Below are 24,856 nucleotides of genomic sequence, written 5' to 3' on the forward strand. Positions count from 1 at the left end.
TCTATCCATTATTTTTAAATAATTCCCAACTGTCTCTCAACTTCCTTTTGTTTATTCCCCCTGGTTGCGCTGCTTCCAGATGTGTACTTTGATAGTCAAGCATTCAACCCAGAAGTCAGGATCATATGGCTCTTTTCAAGACTGGCGATAAAATTGGAATTTAGCACATTTCTCTGTGATGTCTTAAGGACAAGTGGTAAGATCCCGATTTTAGGAAAAGCAATACTGAAGTATGCCACAGTTAAGTCCAGTATATATAGGACACACTTTCAATAACAGTTTACAGTCAGGGAGTCACACCAACTTACCCCGTTTTGGCAGTAGGTTGCTAAGAAATCCTTTATATGGAAGCTAATTAAACAATGTTTACGGTTGAGATACTTTATGACTAAAACCCACAAAATGAACTTTAAACACGAAAAATGCCAGCAAACCATTTAGAGTGATTTGATTGGGTGAGCGGTGGAGGTGTGCGGACCTCTGCACACAGTGCAAGGCACTCGCTTTCTTCTCTCACTCAGTGCAGACCGCACCAAAGGTAAATATGACAGTATACTTTTTGTTTGCAGTATTTGGTAACATTTTTCCAGAATAACTTTGCTTGCACCTTGTTTTGAAACCATTACAAAAATAAGAGATCTATCATTATTGATATGGGACATGGTATATGGCATTATTATTATTTCATCGATATTTTTTAAATCTTCAAAAGTAGAAAAAAATGTGCTGAAGAATTAGCTTTTGTCTGGTAAGCAGCATTGGTGGCTTTATTGAACTTTGTGTGAAAATACATTGAGTGGCTCTCTCAAAATGGTCTTAGAATATTTGTCCTTTTATGGCTCTTTGGGTCGAAGTAGTTCCCGACCACTGATTTAACTAATCGCATTTCAGCCATTAGTTGTTGCTGGCTCAGAAAACTGGCCAAAGGCCTTTACAAAAATTCCTGAAGGCCGTGTCCCATGACATCAGTCTTTGAGAGAGCTGTTGGTTATTTTATGTCTCTGTTTATACAGTCTTGTTTAACATATTTTTTGTTACAAAAGGTAGGCTTTACAAGTCTGCGTTGCCAGCTCCCGAGCAGACAGTGCTTGGCAGCGCTGGCATTTGGTACCATCAGACCCAGAGAACCGGGCGCGCAGCGCGGGCTGGGGTCAACTAAAATCATCTCTGGCCCCCCAAACCACCTAAAAACTCCCCTTATAAAGGCTACTCTTTGAGACATGGAAATCCTAGACATGCAATGGAAGGACAAAACATAATACAGCAAATATTATTACATGGTCTCATTAAACTCATATTTTACTCTAAGCAAATCCTAAAGGGACAGGGTGTATTATTTGTCCAGCAGATGTCGCTGTATTGTGTCGTGCAACAGAGAACAAGTGCTTCAAAAGCAGAAGTAGATCACAAACTTTGGTGACAGAAAGTGATCAAACATCACCATTATTCTTGCGCAGCCTTTTGCAAGATTTTTAGTAGGTTCCTGTAGCGGCAAGATAGGTGACAGTGATGTCAGCTCCCTGTAGGTGAGGCTCATGTTATGTAAAATAAAGGAATATTTCTGGACCTGCGAGTATTAAAACAATGATGTTTGTCTGATAGTTCATGTATTTTTGCTTTTTTTTTTAAACTAATTTTATTTTTAAATGAATCAAGTTGTTTTTTTTTTACCACTAGGAGGTGCTAATTTATACACACTGTCCCTTTAAGCAAATACTGAACACATAAACAAGGCTTTTAGATCTTTGGCTCATAACGGTAACTTATTTACAATGTTTACTAAAAACTTTGGAGAGAATCTAGTAAAACTGGTAAAATAATCACATTTTCTATTGATATAATCAGAAAATGTTGCTAATTATCACCCGCTAGCAAAGTGAGGGTGGTTATAAAGTTTTCGTTTGGGATCCATGTAAGTATAAATGTTTGTTTTCCACCCAATAAAAAGGGTAAGGAGTTTAGATAAGACAACCATCGTTCACAGGCAGCCAGGTAGGTTACCACAAATGTGAAAAAAGTCAAGTCAAGTCAAGTCATGTTTATTTGTATAGCCCTTAATCACAAAGAGTATCAAAGGACTACACAGATCAAAGAGTATTGCAAACTATTATTACAGATAATAATAGTACACATATACACATATTATCAACATAAAATATAGGTTATTCATATGCTAAACAGTAGAAGTGTGTTTTATGCTTAGATTTGAACATTTCCACTGAGGTTGCAAATCGAATCTCAGGGGGAAGAGCATTCCACAGCACCGGGACCCGGATGGAAAACGCTCTCGAACCTGCGGATCTTTTCTTGGCTCTTGGGATCACTAGTAGACCAGCGTTTGTAGAGCGAAGGCAAAAAAGCCCATGTCTTTCGATTTTGTTGACTCAGCATTTTGTTACACAAAGTCCCTTTAAAATAATTTAAACAAATACCGATTATAACTCGAAGACATCAGTTGTCTTACTAAAGTATTTATTGATCATAAAGGTACTGTTGAATGAGTTAGAAAGTAGTACCACATTGCAGCTAGTAAAGTTTTTTTTTTCTTTCTTTTTAGGTCATTGATTTAATGTACTGAGTTGTCCCATAAAAGGCATGAAAACAACGGATTGATGATGAAATTTGTCGCCAACACTTTTAATAATCAATTTTCAACTATTTTATCAATTCGTTTCTGAAGACCTAATTTATTTGATTATTTTCCTCACTAAGATTCATAAAAAAATTCGTTATCAAATAAAGTCAAGATGTCAAATATTCTACATCTTTTGCGAAAACGGCCCAATATATGTGGGATATTGATACAAGCAGAGTCCAACTTGGGCTGTGTATTCGTGTTTCCCAGAAAATGTGGGGGCCCCCCGGATGGATATAATAAAAAGAAAAAAGAAGAGGGTTCCCGAATTGGAGAAGCATTTCAGCGTGGAGTGGAAGAAAGAGCGCGAGCCCGGGGGCGTTCAAAAGGCGGCCATCACACCTGCTCCCTGACACTTGAATGGGTTACAAGTCAAATGCAAATGTAGAGTAGTGAAGCCGCCAGCTTGAATGGGGCACGAAAAGAAAGCCAGTTCACACAATGCCGGCGGAGCCTCTTTAACTTGTGTGAAACTCAGGTGGCAGCGCACCTTTATTGTAGGCCATTTTGTGTTGGCCGCTTGACGATCGAGTGGGCAAATGTGGGGCAGAATGAGCGGGAATACGTTCGAATGGAATCATTAACTCTTGGTATTGTGTCACCTATCTAGATTGACTCATGTGGGCAGCTGCTGCCATTCAGAAGATTTTGTTGCTCATATTTGAAAGACGGCTGTAAATACAATAATTCCATGATGGTAAAAGCCATCGAAGAACATTTATTTATTTATTATTTTGAAAAAATAAGTGAAAACTAATTCCTGAGACTCATATATAATAACAAAATTACTTGGAAACCCCACATCAGACACATAAAAAGAGAAATATTTAAAAGCCTTGCAGTTTTGAACAAGGTAAAACCATTCCTTGATAAGGACGCACTCCGTACTTTGTACTGTGGCTTGGTCCTTCCATACTTAAAATATTGTGGGGAATTGTGGGGAAAGACACATACCCAGAGCAAATCGAATGCTGTTCTTGAACTATTTGGAGGACATGGAGGGTTTTGGTCTCCTTTGAAATACAACACATTGAACTGTTCTCCCAAACTGTAATAATCACTGCAAGTGCTACGGAATATGAGTAATCTGAGATGCAGCTCACAGAAATATAAGGTTTTTATTCTTGCCTGAATTTCTTTTTGCAATAAAATGCCAGCAGATGAATGTATCATGGGCATGTTAGCTGGAGAAGAGGTAATACGAATGTTTGAAGTCTCATCTAGTGCTTTGTCAAAGTTGAGCACAATCAGAAAATTTAAACATGGTATTTTACTGTCATGACCGGAACAAATTGTGGACCCAAATGCGTAACGTTTCACATACTGCTTTATTAAGGGATTGGAGAAGTCAGGGTCAGAGGAAAAAGACAGCAATCTGGTGCTCGCTGGGCAGGAGGAGCGGGAAGCCCTCATGAAAGAACCATGGAGCTCGGAACAAGTCAGGCAACTAGGATGGGAGACGGAGCGTGGTCGGAGATCGGAACAAGTCGGGTAGCTGTGACGAGTGGGAAGTCAGGGATCGGAGATCGATACAGGAAACAGAATCAGGATATGGGTAGCCGGGACAGGAGAACAGAGCTTGGATCGGGGAACGATACAGGTAACAGGTCGGGATCAAAACGGGAGCCAGAGTCAAAGTGCTTGGCTTGCATGCGCTGAGGTTTGCAGAAGGACTGACCAGGAGTGAATGAGAAAGACGTGTTTAAATAGGAGGGGAACCAATCAGGACACGAGCAGCAGCTGGGACTAAATGAGTGAGCGCAAGTGAGAGCAATGGGCAAATCATGACATTTACACGTTTTTCAAAGGTAAGTCAAGGCATTTCCAAAAGTGGCCATTTGGAGACGACCAGTTTAGAGCTACGGTATAAAATCTCTGTCACTGTATACTTCACCATTTTTTTAGACATTTTGAAAGAGTTGATAATGTTTGACTTCTCTTTCTTAAAGTCATTCAAAGGTTGTGCCTGTTATCTGTCATCATGGTGCATATAAATGATTCACGAGTGGCTTTGCATGTTTATTTTGGGGTCTAATTTGAATACCCCCCTAACATTTGGGTATAGTTCTTTTCAGAGTTTCATTGTCTAAACGATTTTTCAATCATCATTTAAACCAGTTACTGGCTAAAGATATTCAGAGCTAAAGGAGAAGATCTCAGTTAAATTAATACAGGGCCTTATAGGCTAATGCGGGCGGTGGACCGTGAAAAAAAGCCTGCTATTGGCAGAGAGTGGTGCCAATCAAAAGGTCAGAGGCTAACGGCCATATCGGGAAGGACTTTAAGAGAACAGGAATTATGTGGCAGAACAAACGGTTTGCAACAAGTTACGTCCAACGATGCAGACATCCGTTTAGGCTGTTTTTTTTTTATCTATCAGCATCACCTTGTGTTTTGGAGTAAATATTTTACACAGTTGGATTCAATGGACTCTCGTGGATGTAATGAGACTATGTTTGTGAAGAGTCAAATCATGAGGTGACTACAGGGGAGGCTATTGGTAAACTATGTCGGCTTTATAGTGTTCAGGTATCTTGTTTAAGACTGATCGTGATGTTTCTGTGATGGGTAAATTTTGAAATGGTCCACATATCTTAAATTCCAGGAGTTTGAGCTTTCCAATGATCTGTGGCATGACATAATTCAGTGACTGGGGACATCATACGGACATGTATTTGTCTATCAACAGTCCGACAGCCCACCTTACGTTAATAGGTTAAGCTAACATTTTTTGTAAGTGGTTATCAACTAGCATTAAAAAACACGTATGTTTGAAGCCAAGAATGTGGACATTACAGCCATCTGCCAGAAATGTGTCAATCTTAAGCATATTTGACATGTAACAAAAAACAGTGAGAAAGAAAAGGTTTGAAATTTGACCTGAAAATGTGATCATAAATTTAAGACAATGTCACTCATAGTCTTCAACTGTCTTGTGTGAGGTCAAAATGGAAAGGGGGATATCCTATATCAGTGGCATCAAAAAACCTGTCTTTCGATTGGTCAAACTTTGACTGTTACAACTCTCCGCATGTTACAACTCTACCTGGTCTCCCCTACTATAAGGAGCTATAAATGATCAACTAAAAACTCTTCTGCCATCTACGTATACATATGACATTGGAATATCGATGTTCTATAGAGAAAATACGTGCTTGCCTATTTACAAAATGTTGTCCAAACACAAGTTATAAAAACTTCTGTCTACCATGAAAAGATCTTTGGCTTGAATATCATTTGCAAGCAGGAAGGCCTTCTCCATACGCTTGTGTCTAGGAAAAAAATGGAAAAAAGCCTTTTAGTTGTCACATAAAAAAACTGCATTTTGACACTATAGGACACAGAGAAGCTTTTGAAGCATATAGAAGGCAGGCTATCAGAAAGCTAAAACTTGCTTTCTGTAATCAAAAGCCAAATATGTAACAAACAAAACAAGGGAAAAGATGCACGGTGCGTGTGTGTGTCCTCCTTCAATGGATGTCGACGGAGAGAGAAAGAATGCAGGTGGGCGATAAGAGAGAAGGGAGGGATGCCAACCAGGAAAAGGGAGAGCGCATGCCAGCGGCAGGCGTAAACAACAGCATTTATTTCACTCAAACGCACGGTGACGGATGCCAGCAGGTGTAACATGTTTGAAATGCGCGTCTGCATGACGGGGAAATTTAAAAAGCCCCTGGAATGGGAGTTGTTTTCTGATGGGCCGTATTTTGAACCATACCGTATTTCTCTAAACACTAATACTGCAGCTATAACGTGATCCTTTTTGAGAAAAAGTGTTGTAAGTAGCATGGTATAAAATTAATCATAATTCTTAATTTTTTCATAAGTTGTCCTCTAATTTTGATCTCCAGTGTGTGTGTGTGTGTATATATACATATATATATATATATATATATATATATATATATATATATATATATATATATATGGGCAGCACGGCGGCGCAGTGGTTAGCGCTTGTGCGGCACAGTTCATGTCATGGGAACCTGTCGTGGGTTCAAATTCAGCTCCAGACTTCCTGTGCGGAGTTTGTATGTCCCCGTGCTTGCGTGGGTTTCCTCCGGGCACTCCGGTTTCCTCCCACATTCCAAAAACATGCATTTCAGGTGAATTAGCCGGTCCAAATTGTCCCTAGGTGTGAATGAGCGAATGAGTTGTCTGTCCCTGTGTGCCCTGCGATTGGCTGGCAACCAGTTCAGGCTGTCCCCTGCCCACTGCCCGGAGATGGCTGAGATGGGCTCCAGCCCCCCCGCGACCCTAATGAGGATAAGCGGTACGGCTAATGAGATGAGATGAGATGAGATATATATATATATAAAAACATAAAACACACCCCCATTTTCTTTCAGTGATTTTTACTCATAAAATGTCTTGGTTCTTAAAGGGACACTGTGTAATATGTCGTGTCCAGCATGGTCGCCGTGGTGACCGGCTGCCCCCCCCCCCTGGGCGCGGCTGCAGTAGATCAGCTAATTTGCGTGCGTGTTACTTAAGGGTGGGTTGTGGGTTTTGCGGGTGCTGGCTCATTGCATTTACTGCTTGCATTTTCTGTCTGCATCTCCCGTTTTGTTTTGATCTGTCCTGTTTTGTTTGAGTCGGAAGAAACCTGTGTTTGCACGTTTTTAGTTAAAGCCTCTTTGTTCTGTCTTGTCCCTGAGTTTTGGACGACTTTTATTTTACTAAATAAAAGTTTTGATCGTCAACGCAATTGAGTTTTCACTTCCTGCCTCCGTTCTGGTCCGCTCCTCCCGTGACAGAATGAGCCAGCCAAGAAATGAACTCAGCGGACGATCCCATCGGACTCCCGTGCCTGCCTGTCCGACCCCCCCTGCCGAGCGCCGAGTCCGATCCGTCCGACGCCGATGGCGCCTGCCTCTCCCCGTTCCTGCTTGTTCGAAGGAGGGAGCGGGGTTGCCCCAATCGAGAATGTCGACCCATTCCGGGGTGCGAGGGAGGTTTTGGGTATTGCCCCGGGAAGATTTGACGCCTGCCTGTTCGACTCTCCTGCCTGCCTGTTCGACTCCCCTGCCTGCCTGTTCGACTCCCCTGCCTGCCTGTTCGACTCCCCTGCCTGCCTGTTCGACCCCCCTGCCTGCCAGTCCGACTCCCCCTGCCTGCCAGTCCGACTCCCCCTGCCTGCCAGTCCAACTCCCCTGCCTGCCAGTCCGACTCCCCTGCCTGCCAGTCCAACTCCCCTGCCTGCCAGTCCGACTCCCCTGCCTGCCAGTCCGACTCCCCTGCCTGCCCTGATTCTGCCTGTTCTGATTCTGCCTGTTCTGATTCTGCCTGGTCTGATTCTGCCTTTTCTGATTCCGACTCTCCTGTTTTGCCTGTCCTGATTTCGACTCTCCTGTTTTGCCTGTCCTGATTTCGACTCTCCTGATTCCGCCTGTCCTGATTTTGACTCTCCTGATTCCGCCTGTCCTGATTTCGACTCTTCTGATTCCGGCTATCCTGTTTGCCGGTTCTGATTCTGCCTGTCCTGTCCTGTTTGCCGGTCCTGATTCTGCCTGTCCTGTCCTGTTTGCCGGTCCTGATTCTGCCTGTCCTGTCTGAATCGCCTGTCCTGTTCGCCCGCCGGACCCCCCCTGCCGAGTCCGGTCGTCAGATGCCGATGGCGCCTGCCTCTCCCCGTTCCTGCGTGTTCGGAGGAGGGAGCGGGGTTGCCCCAATCGAGAGCGTCGACCCCTTCCGACTCCGCTGCCGATTGCCTGTACGACCCACCCCTGCCGAGCGCCGAGTCCGATCTGTCCGACGCCGATGGCGCCTGCCTCTCCCCGTTCCTGCGTGTTCTCGGAGGAGGGAGCGGGGTTGCCCCAATCGAGAGCGTCGAACCATTCCGGGGTGCGAGGTAATAATTTTTCTTTTTTCTCAGGAGCTGTCCCTTAAAGGGGGGCTCTGTCGTGTACAGCATGGTCGCCGTGGTGACCGGCCGGCCCCGCCCCCTGGGCACGGCTGCAGTAGATCAGCTAATTTGCGTGTGTGCTACTTAAGGGTGGGTTGTGGGTTTTGCGGGTGCTGGCTCATTGCATTTTCTGCTTGCATTTTCTGTTTGCATCTCCCGTTCTGTTTTGCTCTGTCCTGTTTTGTTTGAGTCGGAAGAAACCTGTGTTTGCACGTTTTTAGTTAAAGCCTGTTTGTTCTGTCTTGTCCCTGAGTTTTGGACGACTTTTATTTTACTAAATAAAAGTTTTGATCGTCAACGCAATTGAGTTCTCCCTTCCTGCCTCCTGCCTCCGTTCTGGTCCGCTCCCCTCGTGACATAATATCTGATAACGAAAAAGCGTGTTACAAAGCAAAAGGAAGAAAACAAACAATGAAAACTTGAAATGACCAAACTGCACCATTTTTCTCGTATTCTAGCTCAGCCTTTCTCAAAGATTTATGTTTTTGAAGGTACCTTTGGTGGCAAGATGGCGGAAAATCATGTCAGCTCCCTTTTGGTGAGCCTCTTTTTAGGTAAAAAGACAACAACACATTTTATGAACTGTGATTACAAACGAAACACTTGTTTCTATGATTGTTTATGTATTTTGCTTATTATTCAAATTTTAGTTGATTTTTTTATGAACTTTTTGTTTGCCAATATTTTATACACAATGTCCCTTTAAGTTGAGAATTTAAGCAAAACAAAAAATATAGAAATATAAGTTTTTATATACAGTTTCAAATCAAGAATTTCAGCCTGAAATGTGTGGGTTTTTTTTAATAATAGGTTTTACTTTGCCCTAGCAATTTAAATTAGAGTGATTAATTCAGATTTATATTGATGACAAGACTTTTGTTTCAAATGTATTTACACTGTCTTGGTAGTTATCTGACAAATCTTCAAGCATTAGATAGCATTTCAAAAAAAGGTGAAGGGATTAAATTGGGGTTTCAGGCCAGGGTTAAAATTTCATAATGGTTTCATATTTGTTTTACTGTTGACCGATTCAGATTTTTAAAATTGAAGGTAACTAATTTTAGATGTACCTGTTTTAAAGATGTTACACCTGGGGTGCCTGATTCTGCTTTTGTTGTTTTTGTGGGCAGATTAGAAGGCTACTGAATAATGAATCCCAAGTTCTAGTTACCGGGCCGCAAGCTCCAGTGTGTCTGCACAAGCATGTGTGTGTGTGTGTGTGTGTGTGTGTGTGTATACAAACGCCAGATGAACAACCAAGGCCAATACTTATCAGTTTGACGCAATAAAATATTTAGTTTGAAGTAAAATTATGTGAGCTTCTACTAAAGGCCTTAAAAATGTGTTCCTGCATGCATTTAAGAGTCGTATTAATGAAGGAAGGTGTCTGTGTGATTATTCATGTGTGTGCACATGCGCATGTGAGTGAGGCAATTAAAATAACAAGCTAGCAATTAACAAGCCCAACATCCCCTACAGTGTGTGTTAATGTGTATAAATACATCTGCTGCCGTGTATGTGTGTGTGTGTTTTAGTAAAGACAACGAAGACGCCTAACTTGATACCAAGGTTAGAGTTTCAAATTCGAGGCCCATGCTGGATTCAAATTTCACACAACGGTTAAGATTCCAAGCCTTTTAAGGAATTTCAAATCAAGAGATTTAAGACCCAGTTAGGGTTACAAAACTGGGTAAATGTTTCAAATATTGGCAAAAAGCCAGCATGAGGGTTCCAAATTGGAGTTCTCAGCGTAGTTAGGGTTTCAAATTGCAGTTTTAAATCCTGGGTTTCAATTGAAGAATCGGTCCCAGTCATAATTTAAGGTTTAAAAGAATTGTTGGGGGTTAAATGCGCATGGGTCACCTAACCTTACTCCTGTTGGGAATATGAAACAAAGGTCATGATCCCAAATTATCGATTTGAGTACATTCTAGAGAAGGAGTGGGCAAACCTGGTCCGCTGGGATCATCATGAAGCGTAATTTGCTAATTTGCTTATAACTTGCATTGCCTGAGTTGTAGAAGAGAAACCTCCAAAAACATGCAGGACATGCAACACTCAATGAGTGGTTTTGCACAATGCTCTTCTAAAGTCTCAAATCTGTAAAAATGTGCCTTACTCTTTCTCCCTCCACCACTTTCTCCCTTGTTATTAAGCATCATTCACAGTTTTTTTTAATTACTCATCTTTTACACAGGCAGCACGGCGGGGCAGTGGTTAGCGCTTGTGCGGCACAGTTCATGTCATGGGAACCTTAGTACAAGTTGAGATACTTGTATCTCTGTCGTGATTACCTAACTGGAGCCACCTGAGGTAATCAGCTGGCGTGCTTCCTGATTGGTGGAAGCTTTCTACTTAAGCTGTCAGCGTCCAGAGATGGACGTTCGAGTGTACTCCTCGTTTCCATGAGTGAGCCTCCAACATTCAAGGTACCCACGATCCCTTTGTCTAATCCCAGCCTGCTTCTCGTTGCCTGACCCTTTTCTGTTACAAGTTTACGATCTACTCTCCCGCCCCGGCCACCGACTTACGTGCTACGTTGCTCGTCACGCGTTTCACCACGGAGCTGCCATTCCGTCCAAAGAGGCTTTCTGCTACCAAGACCCGACGTCTCAAGCCTGCTCCACCGAACCTTGTCCAAATAAACTATAAAACTGTTGCTATTGGATCCGAGTGCTTGTTCTGGTCCCTGACAGAACACTCGAACCCAAAAAATGGATCCAGCGACGTTTTTTCCCACCTCCGAAGAATGCGGAAATGCCGAGCAGCAATCCGCACTACAGCGCCTACTGCACACCGAAGGCGCGGTACAACAGATGGCCCATGACGTGTCCACACTGGTCCGGCAAGTACAACGTCACCAACAATTTTTCGAGCAACAGTGCGACACTTCCCTGGCAGCCCGTCCACAAAATCCGGCTCCGCCCCTTTCCGATCAGGCCGGAACCGGCATTGTTGAACCACGAGTAGGTTCGCCAGAGAAATTCAGTGGAGAGCCCGCCCAGATCCGCCCCTTCCTCATAAATTGCCGACTAATTTTTGATCTACAGCCGCGCACCTTTGTGAACGAAAAGACGAAGGTGGCTTATGTAATAAATCATTTGACTGGAAGAGCCCGCCTTTGGGGAACGGCTGAATACGAACGGGGGGCGACAGCATGCACCTCTTTTAGTTTGCTAAGCCAGGAAATGATTAAAGTATTTGATTCTGGTTCCTCATCGGTCGACGCTGCTCGTTCAATCATGAACATCCGCCAGGGGAGACGTTCCATTGCCGACTATGCCATCGACTTTCGCACACTAGCAGCCCAGAGTCACTGGAACGAAGAGGCGCTGGTCGACGCCTACCTCCACAGTCTGTCCGGTTATCTCAAGGATGAATTGGTATCCCACGCTCCTCCGGTAACACTTGACGATGCTATCGATTTGACCGCCCGGATCGACCGTAGGGTCCAGGCAAGACGCCGAGAGAGAGAAGATACCAGCCAATTTATCACCAGGCATAGTCAAGACGTTAGTAAGGTACCGAACCCCCCAACCACTTCTACCACACCTTCTTCCACTTCTACCACACCTTATGAGATGATGGAGGTGGACCGCACCTCTCTCTCCGTCGAAGAGCGCCAGCGAAGGCGTTCCGAACGGCTATGTTTTTACTGCGGCGGCCAGGGACATAGGGTGGGCAATTGCCCGTTAAAAGCCAACGCTCGTCGGACATAGGGGACGTCCGATTGAGCTCGGATTTAGTTTCGTTCCCCAAGACTGATAGACCTGTTCTCCGAGCAAATCTCATTCTTTCCGGTTCATCTCAGCCCTTACATGCCCTGATCGATTCTGGCGCCGAAGCCAATATCCTGGATTTGTCACTCGCACACAAGATGGGGATACCTGTTAAAACCCTTCCTAATCCGGTATCAGCTCGGGCTTTGGATGGTCACCTGTTAGGCACCGTATCCCAAATAACTGAACCCATAGAACTACAGTTGTCTGGAAATCACAGAGAGAAGATCAGATTCCATTTACTTCACTCCCCTAGCCAACCCCTTGTTCTGGGTCATCCTTGGTTGGTGCAACACAACCCCCATTTCGACTGGCGCACTGGGTCGATACTAGAATGGGGCATGGACTGTCACCAAACCTGCCTGCGAGCCGCTCCTTACCCGGATAACCCTGCTTCCACGAGGGCCCCACCTAATCTGTCCAAGGTCCCAGCCTGTTACCACCACCTACGGGAGGTCTTCAGTAAAGCTAAGGCCTCTTCCCTGCCCCCTCATAGACCTTATGACTGCGCGATTGATCTTCTGCCAGGGTCCGTTCCTCCTCGGGGCCGCCTCTACTCCCTGTCCATTCCCGAGAGGAAGGCCATGGAGGAGTACATTTCCGATGCCTTGGCGGCTGGTATTATTCGACCCTCCTCTTCTCCAGCGGGGGCGGGGTTCTTCTTTGTAGGAAAAAAGGACGGGTCACTCCGGCCCTGTATAGATTATCGGGGCCTTAATGAAATCACTGTTAAAAATCGCTATCCCTTGCCTCTGCTTGCCTCTGCATTTGAACTTCTACAGGGGGCCACAATCTTCACTAAACTTGACCTGCGCAACGCCTACCACTTAGTCCATATCCGGGAAGGAGATGAGTGGAAGACAGCATTCAACACACCCACCGGTCACTACGAGTACCTGGTAATGCCGTTCGGGTTAACCAATGCTCCAGCCGTTTTCCAATCTTTGATAAATGACATTTTACGAGATGTGCATAATCGTTTTGTTTTTGTGTATCTGGACGATAATTTAATTTTCTCGAAGTCCCTCGAGGAACACCGAAAACATGTCCAGCTTGTTCTCCGTCGTCTCCTAGAGAACTCTTTATTTGTTAAAGCGGAGAAGTGCGAGTTTCATGCCAAGACGGTTTCATTTCTGGGCTACATCGTGGCGGAGGGGACCCTTCAGATGGATCCTGCCAAGTTATCAGCTGTCACCTCTTGGCCTGTCCCTGAGTCTCGCAAAAAACTCCAACAATTCCTTGGTTTTGCCAACTTCTACCGGAGGTTCATCAGGAACTACAGTTCGGTGGCAGCTCCCCTCACGTTCCTCACCAGCCCCAAAGAGCCATTCCGGTGGTCTCCCGAGGCAAATGCAGCTTTTAACTGTTTAAAAAATCATTTCTCTACGGCCCCCATAATCCAGATACCTGACCCCGCACGCCAACTGGTAGTGGAGGTGGACGCCTCAGATGTGGGAGTGGGTGCTGTCTTGTCCCAGCGGTCTGACAAGGACCAGAAGATGCACCCGTGCGCCTTCTTTTCCCGACGGTTGTCCCCGGCCGAACGCACCTACGACGTGGGGGATCGTGAGTTGTTGGCCGTCAAGCTAGCCCTGGAAGAATGGCGGCATTGGTTGGAGGGGGTAACGGTGCCGTTCATAGTTTGGACTGACCACAAGAATTTAGAATATATTAGATCGGCCAAGCGGCTCAACCCTCGCCAGTCACGTTGGGCTCTGTTTTTCACCCGCTTTAACTTCACTCTGTCCTACAGACCCGGATCTCGTAATGTGAAGCCCGACGCGCTCTCCCGGCAATTCCAGAGTTCCAATGAGATACCTCAGGGTCCTGCGACGGTCCTTCCGGCCTCCCGTATGGTGGCGGCAGTTTCCTGGGATATCGAGTCCCGAGTCAGAGAGGCATTACCCGATCAGGCGGGTCCCAGCTCCTGTCCCGAGGGTCGACTATTCGTCCCCGAACCCTTACGGTCTGAGGTCCTCCAATGGGGGCACAATTCTCACTTTTCTTGCCATCCAGGGTCGGCTCGGACCCACAGTTTTTTGTCCCGACGCTTCTGGTGGCCTTCCATGGCCAAGGACGTTCGGGAATATGTCTCCGCCTGTCAAGTGTGCGCCCAGAACAAAGCATCCCACCAACGTCCGGCCGGTCTGTTACATCCACTACCGGTTCCCCGCCGGCCATGGTCTCACATCGCCCTGGACTTTGTGACGGGGTTGCCAGTGTCTGAGGGGATGACGACCGTACTTACTATCGTGGACCGGTTCAGTAAGATGGTCCATTTCGTGGCACTACCGAAGCTCCCCTCCGCCAAGGAAACTGCGTTGATAGTCCAGCAACACGTGTTCCGCCTCCATGGCATCCCTCTGGACATTGTTTCTGACCGGGGTCCCCAATTCTCGTCCGTGTTTTGGAAGGAGTTCTGTCGTCTGTTGGGTGCCTCAGTCAGCCTCTCATCGGGGTTCCACCCCTAGTCCAACGGCCAGTCTGAGCGAGTGAACCAAGATCTGGAAACGGCACTTCGCTGTATGGTCTCTAGTGAACCGTTGTCTTGGGCTCGGCAATTGGCATGGGTGGAGTATGCTCACAATTCTTTGGTTAGCTCCTCCATGGGAATGTCCCCTTTCCAGTGCGTATATGGCTACCAACCTCCTATGTTCCCTAGTCAAGAAGAGGAAGTTAACTGCCTGTCAGCTACGGCGAACGCACGCCGCTGTCGGCGAACCTGGGCTCGTGCTCGGGCCACACTCCTTCGGGCAGGCAAGGCTCATTCAGTCGGGGCTAATCGACGGAGGAGTCCTGCTCCAAATTACCAGGTGGGCCAGAAGGTGTGGCTTGCATCCGCTGATCTACCACTGAAGGTTGAGTCGAGGAAACTGGCTCCTCGGTATCTTGGCCCGTTTCCTATTGTTAGAATTATCAACTCCTCAGCAGTCTGTCTCCGTCTACCAAGATCTATGAGAGTGCACCCCACGTTTCATGTCTCCCGGATCAAGCCCGTCAGCCAGAGCCCGTTGGCACCCATTCCACCTCCTCCCCCGGCTCCACGCTCCTTGGACGGGGAGCCTATCTATACAGTGCGCCGCCTGCTTCGCTCCCGGCGCAGGGGTCGGGGCTTCCAGTACTTGGTCGACTGGGAGGGATATGGTCCGGAGGAGAGATCATGGGTTCCCAGCAGGCAGATCCTGGACCGGTCTCTTGTGGCGGAGTTCCATCGACTACATCCAGACCAACCAGCACCGCGCCGTGGTCGTCCTCGGGGGTCTGGTGCTGCTACTCCTCCGCCTGCGGACCCACCCGCTACCGCCCCTTCAGATGCAGACGATGGGGTGTCTGTCCATTCGGAAGAATTTTGAGGGGTCCTCTGGGGTTCATCGGTCGACCGCTGGACTCTCTATTTTGGATTATCGGTGACGTATTTTGGGTTTTGGGGATTATTCGTAACTGGCCTATGACTTTTTGTTCCCTTGGATTACCTGTGTTTCCATGTGACGTGTTTTGGATTAATTTTTTTCCCTGGGGGACTTCTGGAGCCGTCCCTTGAGGGGGGGGTTCTGTCGTGATTACCTAACTGGAGCCACCTGAGGTAATCAGCTGGCGTGCTTCCTGATTGGTGGAAGCTTTCTACTTAAGCTGTCAGCGTCCAGAGATGGACGTTCGAGTGTACTCCTCGTTTCCATGAGTGAGCCTCCAACATTCAAGGTACCCACGATCCCTTTGTCTAATCCCAGCCTGCTTCTCGTTGCCTGACCCTTTTCTGTTACAAGTTTACGATCTACTCTCCCGCCCCGGCCACCGACTTACGTGCTACGTTGCTCGTCACGCGTTTCACCACGGAGCTGCCATTCCGTCCAAAGAGGCTTTCTGCTACCAAGACCCGACGTCTCAAGCCTGCTCCACCGAACCTTGTCCAAATAAACTATAAAACTGTTGCTATTGGATCCGAGTGCTTGTTCTGGTCCCTGACAATCTCCTTGGTTTAAAGTGGACCAGCAAGGTCCACTGAATCCTCTATATTTGAGGGTGGTCACCAAAGTGAGTGAGTTACAGAGGTCATTCAATAACCGCCCCTTTACAGTCTTGGTGGTATGCTCTGCTGTAAACACCAACACCGATCCATTACCCATGAAACTGATCTACTCAAGCAACAACTCGTGGGAAACCTCTACATTTGGGACAGTTGTATTTTAATCATCACGATTGCCCATGTCCTACTCTACATGACTTAGCATCTGTGGTGAACTTTCCTGAGCTGATGCTTTGTTCAGACATCAACAACAAGTCAAAACAGCACGATTTCCAGTACACGTTTGGTCCTCAGCCCTGACAGCATATTGCCACAATGGCCACGTTACTGCTGAGATCCTGATGTCAGTGAAAGCCCCTCATACTTCTAAAACAGGGACACTACGCTTTGTGCGCGCCATATTATTACACGCTTGCCATGTCAACATATGCATGCATCCATCCATCCATTATTCTCAGTAGGGTCGCAGGATGTCAACTTATTGTTAGACAATTATTCATTAGAATAACAGTGACATTTCTTTGTAGCACGCTAAGAGCCTCATGGTAACGCAGCAAGTTGACGCTGATAATGGCCCAGCCTTAGTACAAGTTAAGATACTTTTATCTCCTTGGTTTAAAGTGGACCAGCAAGGTCCACTGAATCATCTATTTTTGAGGGTGGTCACCAAAGTGAGTGAGTTACAGAGGTCATTCAATAACCGCCCCAGGTTGGCAAACATACCACCCGCCTTCCTTCCCCCCAGTTGCTTTGAGGGGCACAGATTTCCGATAAATCATTTGCAGTTGTTGCGCTCTCCCTTAAAAGCCTTCATAAAATTTGCCAATCAAAAAGTGTTTGCAATACACAGTCCCTGAGTGTAAAATTCACACCATAATTGTGAGTTTTCTAAGACCTTGTGACTTCTGTGTTGTGTTTATGTGGGCGTGAGATAAAGCGTTTACATATGTAAAAATGTGCGTATGCGCTAGTATGAGAAAGTAAGGGTAAGCATCTATGAGTGCGTGTGTGTGTGTGTGTGTGTCATGTCTTAGGTAGAAAATGATGTGTTTGCATGCATGGAAAGGGGAGGGTGTCCTCTAACAATGGCGTCTGATCGCTTGCCAACGCCTGATGAAGGAAGCGACAGCACGTTTTTCTCCGTGATAATCCTTTCCACCGCCACCAAACGCACACACCCTCACCAATGCATACACACAAAGTGATTTATTTGTGCGTGCGCACTTCTCGTGTTGACTTCGATGACAAGACTTCCTACATGAGAGTGAAGAAAACAATTGGCCCAGCTCCAAGTTGTGTTTTTCCCCCTATAAGAGGAAAGAAGCTCATTGGCGCAAACGCCTACTAACACCTCACCAAACACACAAACCACTGAGCCAGCTGCCCTCTGCCTGCACACATATATCTCATCTGGGCACTGGCATGGGCCAAAAGAGGGTCTGTATCAGCAGCAGTGATGGAAGAACAGCAAAGCAAATATGAGGAATGGGAATAAGTGATGCAAGTTTGTGTTCCAACACAAGTTTAAAACTCTAACAAAGTACTGCAACATTAATCTTGCATTCTATAACTTTGTTTAAAACTTAAAACATATTGATTAAAAAATTGTTCAAATTTAAGAACTATTTTTTTTTTATATTCAAATATCTTCTCCAGCTAACCGAGCGTGTTAGCCACCTGAGGTACTTACTGAGGCTGAATACTGGGTTCTAGTTTAACTGCAGGTCTGTTTGTTAACAGTGAATATGCAAAACATTCTCTCAGTTCACCCAAATGTTCCATTGCACCATTAATATAATAGCTAGTGATTAATAGTACGGTTTTACATACGGATTCGGTATCAAAATATGGGTTCGATTTCCGTTTAAGTTTTAAAATCGGGGTTTCTGCTCTATGTTTAATGCTTTAAAAGAGTGTTTATTAACCTAGGTTTGATCGAACCACAGGGATTCGATTAGTCAGTCTCAAGGGTTCAGTGGAGCTTCTGCAGCGGAAGTCAAGACACACCAACTCATCATGTCTATACGCAATGACCATCACTGAATGCAGATGATCAGGGGACATTGCTTGGCCAATCAGTGCTGGGTAAAATTTAACACACTCAAGAGTGATCCAATGTGGTCATCACAGTATGTCCTGTAATTTTCTTTCTTCATATTTCAATCAGGCAGCACGGCGACGCAGTGGTTAGCGCATGTGCGGCACAGTTCATGTCTTGGGAACCTCCTGCGTGGGTTCAAATCCAGCTACAGACTTCTGTGCGGAGTTTGTATGTTCTCCCCGTGATTGCGTGGGTTTCCTCCGGGCACTCCGGTTTCCTCCCACATTCCAAAAACATGCATTTCAGGTGAATTGGCCGGTCCAAATTGTCCCTAGGTGTGAAGGAGCGAGTGAGTTGTCTGTCCCCGTGTGCCCTGCGATTGGCTGGCAACCAGTTAAGGGTGTCCCCTGCCCACTGCCCGATGATTGCTGGGATGGGCTCCAGCACCTGAGGATAAGCAGTGTAGCTAATGAGATGAGATGAGATGAGATATTTCAATCACTACAATGTCAGGAAAAATAAGAAAGTGGTTGGACAAATATGTACAATATAATTTTGGAAATGTTTCTCTTATTGACTGTGCAAGTAAGATCGAAAATGTGACTGGAATTGGTGACATTTATGTAGCCATGTAGCTGAAATAATACATTGCCACACACTTATATAAGCTTGCAAATTCTTTTGACGGAAATTTCTCTACACGAGCTGCATATCCAGCATTGATGAGATGGTCGTTCAAGTTTGATAATGAGGCAGCAGAAGTCAATAATGAATACCTTGATGAAATAATTGAAATTCAGCAGAACCAGGTTCACCAGCAACTCTTTAGAACAACAACACTCTCAATATTTTTGTGTTTTTTGCCAAGAAAGCCCTGGAGTTTTTTTTTTTGTTACAACATACTTTTGCGTGCAAAAAAAAGGGAACAGACTTTGCTGTGAAAATGACATGAGAAGCACTTGCCAAGGTGACGCATACCTGATCTGGTCTCTCAAAGGCAATAGCAGAGGTTACACTGATTTGCCGTATCTTAATTTATTGTGAGTTCATGTACTATGTTGGTTTTGTTTTGCACGGTTTGATTTGTTTACCAATAGAAAAAAGAAAATGGTATTTAATTTTCACAAAAGTAGGTTCCATGAATGCACATTTGACACTCTTAGGGTTTGGTAGCTCTAACAAGGTTACGAACAACTGGGGGGTTTGGGGTTTTTTAAGGGTTATTGATCTGTCTTCGTTATTCATTATCCATTATCCGTTATCGGTCAGTTCATAATACGCTACAAAGCCTAGGAGCCGGGACACTTACTCTCAGCCAAAAGGCCAAGCTAAGGTCCTAGCCTAAAGCTTTGCTGCGATCATTGCGAATGCACCGTTCCCGGAGGTACTGCAATACCGGGCCGATGCGTGGAGTGGACAGAACAAGCTCTTATTCCATCTCCGGAATGCAAAAATCAAAGGCCAAGCTAAGGACCTAGCATCAAAGCAAAAGGCCAAGGCTCAATTAAGGACCTAGCATCAAAGCTTTGCTAGTACACAATTCTAGAACCACCAACTTCAGAAATTCGTGCAGCTCCTTTTGCTTTAAGCCATGTTATGATTTTAAAGCTGGGATATAAACTATAACATTGAGCCTGATTACAATTTTTAACAGTACTAGGAGTAGTTTAGAATTAAGGTTTTAAAACCAGCCTTAGGGTTTATCATTAAGTTTTTTAAGCATAAAGATCTGGTGAGAGTTTATGTTATCATCTGTTACATACCCAGCTGTAATCTCAAAACTGCTATTAGTCCCCCGTTGTAGAACAGCATGATCGTATCCACTTCATTAGGGCCTTCTTCTGGGCCCGCAGCCACCGCAGAGCCCCCGGGTCAGCGCAGGAGACCGCCTAGTCTGAGCGTTGTGGCAGGAGTGACTCCTCGGCCACCAATGCAACAGGTTCAAGGTTGAGGTCCAAGAACATCAGCACACCCTTCTCAGCCTCTGCTACCACCACAACAGTTCCTGCTGGATGACATGCTAGGAGTGTGGGAGGTGCAGGACAGGATGTCCAGAGCGTAACCTTGCGACAATAGTCGTAGAGCACAAGGGTCGAGTTGCTCAGGCCCAGGAGCAAAATATTTTGAGTAGGGTGGAGTGTGCAGCGAATAGAAAGGGAGGACAGCTGGATAGGGGTGGCAGACAGGCGTTGCAGGCATTTTTTGCTGTATTCGTAGACACACATTTTAGCACAGGTTGATTTATTAGAGGATTGTGAGCCTGCAGCCGCTTCCACAGTCAGCAGCTGGGAAAGATGATGATTGCTGAAGGTGCAAAGCAGGAGATCACCCCCTGTTAGTGTTGAGCACAGGACCTGAATATAAAAATAAATGTGAGGGATTGATTTATTTCATCACCCGCGAGAAAAGCAAGGATGGTGATGATGTTTGCGTTTATGATCTAAGTATGAATATAATAATAATAATAATAATAATAATTTCCTTGTATTGTCATTCTGTGTAACAATGTACACAGAACGAAATGTCGATTGCACCTGACCCGTTGTAGCGAGCCGATGCAGCCGCAGCCAACAGAGGGCGCCGCCGACCACTTTTTAAGTCTTGGGAATGACTCAGCCGGGGCGCGAACCAGCGGGAAAGCGGCACAGCCTGCGCAGAAAGGCTCAGGGTGGGCCCCTCTTCACTTGTTCCAGTGGGCGGAGTGACGGCCGCCTAGCGTAAGGGCTATCCCGAGCGTGACGGCAGGCCGGCCTGCGAGTTGTATATCTGTTGGTTTGTTTTGGGGGAATGAGTTCAGATATGACCACCATTTTTACAGGCAGTCTGGCAGATGTGAAAAATACCCCCAAAACTTCTGGATTTGTTGACTCAGAATTTTTTTCCCAGAAAGACATTACCATCTCCCAGGACAAAACAACATTGAAAATCAACACCACTTCAGGATTTTAGCCTAATCCATCTCGACTCAGTCTTACCTTTTAGATTTTCCAATGGCCCTGCCAAGAAGTTAAATGCCACCCAAAGTTGGTTTCGCATCTCTAATGATGCACAACCATTCTAGTTAATTAGTGTTTAGAGAAAGCAATGTCAGGTTTTCAAAAACCTCATAAAAATAGCCATTCTTAAATGGTTTAGAGCAGTGGTGTCAAACAGGCGGCTCGCGGGCCGTATCAGGCCCGCTAAGGGATTGAATCTGGCCCGCGAGACAACGCTCAGAGAAGCGCAAGACAAAAATGAGCTGCAGGTTGCAATATGTCCACTTAATATTGCCAAAGCCAGGTGCCTCTCACAATGACGCTGTACTTGTATCTCTCTCTCTCTCTCTCTCTCTCTCTCTCTCTCTCTCTCTCTCTCTCTCTCTCTCTCTCTCTCTCTCTCTCTCTCTCTCTCTTTCTCTCTTTTCCTCCCTTTTCTCTCAGTGTCAGTCTCTCTCTTCTCTTTTTCTCAAGTCAAGTCAAGGCAAGTCATGTTTATTTGTATAGCCCTTAATCACAAAGAGTCTCAAAGGGCTGCACAGATAAAATACTATTGCCAACTACTATATTATGACACCATCCCCTCATCTTTCTCTTTCACTCTCAGTCTCTCTTTTGCTCTTCTTTTTTCCTCTTTGTCTTCTTTGTCTCTTTCTCTTTCTGTGTTTTTACCTTCTTTTTATCTCTCTTTTCTCTCTTTATCTCTCTCTCCAGCTATTTCATTCTCTTTCTCTCTCTCTCCTGCTTTTCCCTTTTCTTTTTCTTCCCTTCTCTCTTTCTACCCATCTCTATTCTCCCCTTCTCTCCTTCTCTCTTTCCATTTCACTTTGGATTTCTTTCTTTCTCTCTCTTTTTGCCCCTCTCTCACTATTTCTCTTTTTATCTTTTCCGCTTCTCACACCCTCTCTATCTCTCTCTTTCTCTTCCTTTCTCTCTTTCTTTGTTCCACCCTCTCTACCTCTCTCTCCCCCTGTCTTTTTTTATTTCTCTCTAATCTACTAGTCTGACCCTCGAGAGAATGTTTGTTCTATTGTGTGGCCCCCGATTTAAAATGAGTTTGACACCCCTGGTTTAGAGGATACAGCAACTCCTCTTATATTTTACAGATGCCAGAGGGGTACAAAAATACATTGGGAGTTGCTAGATCTCCTGGCCCTCAGACTTAACTGAAAAAAGTTCAATTTTTAAAGTTTTAAAGTACAATTATTGATTTTTAATGTGACCAAACCATTAACATTTGTCGGCAATTACTATTTTCTTTTGTAAATATGTTGTTTAGATGAAATAAATGCAAATTCTAAATTGGTACAAAGTGGTCTAAAAAATAATGCTGATGAGACATCATGAAAAACCTATAATTTTGCAGCATGGATTTCCATTGATTTGATTTGTTTTTCCTTCAGTTTTGAACCTGATTTGTAAAATCTTTAAACGTATAATACATTCATTCATTCATTCATTATCTGCACCGCTTATCCTCAGTAGGGTCACGGGGGTGCTGTAGCCCATCCCAGCTATCTTCAGGCAGTGGGCAGGGGACACCCTGAACTTGTTGCCAGCCAGTTGCAGAGCACGTGTAATACAAATAAGTCAAATTGCATTAGTCATGTGCGAGTTTCAAAATATATTTTTTATAAGGAAATATGAAAACGTGTTTTTTTCCCGGCATAAACACTTACTTGGCAAAATGTCAGTGCATACCACTGATGAACAAAATAGAAAAAAAAATGATGTTTATGGCAAAAAATACAGTCCTGTATATCCAATATTTTGGAGTTGCAAAATGTAATATCCCTTTACTTTTAGCCTGGATCATCACTAAAATGATCACATTTAGCCACGGACGCTTGCATTTATATGTCTGACAATGAAACTAGGGTGGTTCTGAGCAGGGTTGGGTAGGGTTACTTTAACTGGATTACTTTGAATGAATGAAAACTTTTATTTCGAACATTAAAATAAAAACAGGACAAAAACAATGAGTCAACAACAAAATAATGTCACTCAACATGTTCGAAAAGAGGTAATCAGAAGCAGATGCTTATTTTTCCTACCCCTTTATCTTCCCTATTAAATACATTTTACAAATCCTCCTTTCCTATTATGTCTAATATAACAAAATCTCGTGGATATACTTATTACATAGGTCAGATAACAATAATTATAATAATTACTATAATCACATATTTTATACACTAATCTTCGCAATACCCATCCCTCAACGTCATAATGCGCCTAGTTACCAAATGTCACTGCGGCACCAATGATAATAACAACAATAAAAATAAACTTAATATTTATAATAACAGTTCTGATATAAGAATAGCAACAATAACAACAAGTTAACCATAGTTTTAAACGCAGTATTACCAATCTCCCTCGTATCCCATTCTCTTCATCCCTGTATTTCGCCAGTAATGCTTTTTTGTATTTCAATTTGAACACATGGATAGTTGGACATTGTTTGATCTCATCCTGTAAACTATTCCAAAGTTTGACTCCACACACAGACACACACATACTTTTCCTGGTTGTTCTCACCTTTGGGATTTTGAATTCACTACAGCCCCTCAAGTTATAATTTCCCTCTTTCCAAGTGAATATTTTTTGTATGTTTTCTGGCACTATGTTTTTGTTGACCTTAAATAACAGTTGTGAAGTGAAACATTTTATTAAATCATCCAATTTTAATGATTTGGACTGCATGAATAAAATATTGGTATGATCCCGATATCCTACCCTGTGTATGGTTCTTATTGCACGTTTTTGAAGGATAAAAAGGGGCTGTAGTGAACTTTTGTAATTATTGCCCCAGACTTCTGCACAATATGTTAAATATGGCAGAACGAGAGAACAATATAATAAATACAATGCATTATAATTTAAAAGAAATTTGGCTTTATTAATTATTGAAATGCTTTTAGATACCTTAGTTTGTCTGTGTCTGATGTGTGTTTTCCAACTTAATTTATTGTCTATTATGACCCCTAAAAACTTAATTTCTGAAACAATGTGTATTGCAACACCATCCATTTTTACTTCTAAATCTTGATTTGCCTTACGATTACCAAAGAATATTACTTTGGTTTTATTTAAATTTAAAGATAATTTATTTAAATCCATCCATACTTTTAGGTTAATTAGTTCACGATTAATACAAGTTACCAAATCAATATAGTTATCATTTGAATAGAAAATGTTAGTGTCGTCTGCAAATATTACTATTTTCAATAGTTTTGAAACATAAAAAATATCGTTAATATATAAATTAAATAACTTTGGTCCCAGGATAGAACCCTGTGGTACTCCACAACAGATGTCCAAATATTCAGATGAAAACTCTCCCATTTTTACATATTGCTTCCTCCCAGTCAAATAACTTTGAATCCATTGCAAAGCCACTCCCATGATGCCATATCTTTCCAGTTTTTTTATAGTATATTATGATTAATGGTATCAAATGCTTTTTTTAAGTCAATAAATACCCCGACTGCGTA

The 24,856-nt window shown here is 44.2% G+C and overlaps 1 protein-coding gene and 1 pseudogene across 1 annotated transcript in view; both read right to left on the bottom strand.

The window, feature by feature from the left end:
- The window catches only part of wdpcp (WD repeat containing planar cell polarity effector), a 118,439-nt gene that overhangs the window by 48,268 nt on the left and 45,315 nt on the right, over positions 1-24,856 (bottom strand). The window contains 4 exon segments of the mRNA XM_088351996.1: positions 5,844-5,907; positions 14,075-14,189; positions 20,148-20,300; positions 20,303-20,738. Of these exon segments, the coding sequence (XP_088208122.1) occupies positions 5,844-5,907; positions 14,075-14,189; positions 20,148-20,300; positions 20,303-20,738 (768 nt within the window).
- Positions 19,747-19,889, bottom strand: LOC148353561 (U2 spliceosomal RNA; annotated as a pseudogene).

The sequence above is a fragment of the Urocampus carinirostris genome, chromosome 13, assembly GCF_059441175.1.
Source record: "Urocampus carinirostris isolate Australia breed hairy pipefish chromosome 13, RoL_Ucar_1.0, whole genome shotgun sequence".
Lineage (NCBI taxonomy): Eukaryota > Metazoa > Chordata > Actinopteri > Syngnathiformes > Syngnathidae > Urocampus > Urocampus carinirostris.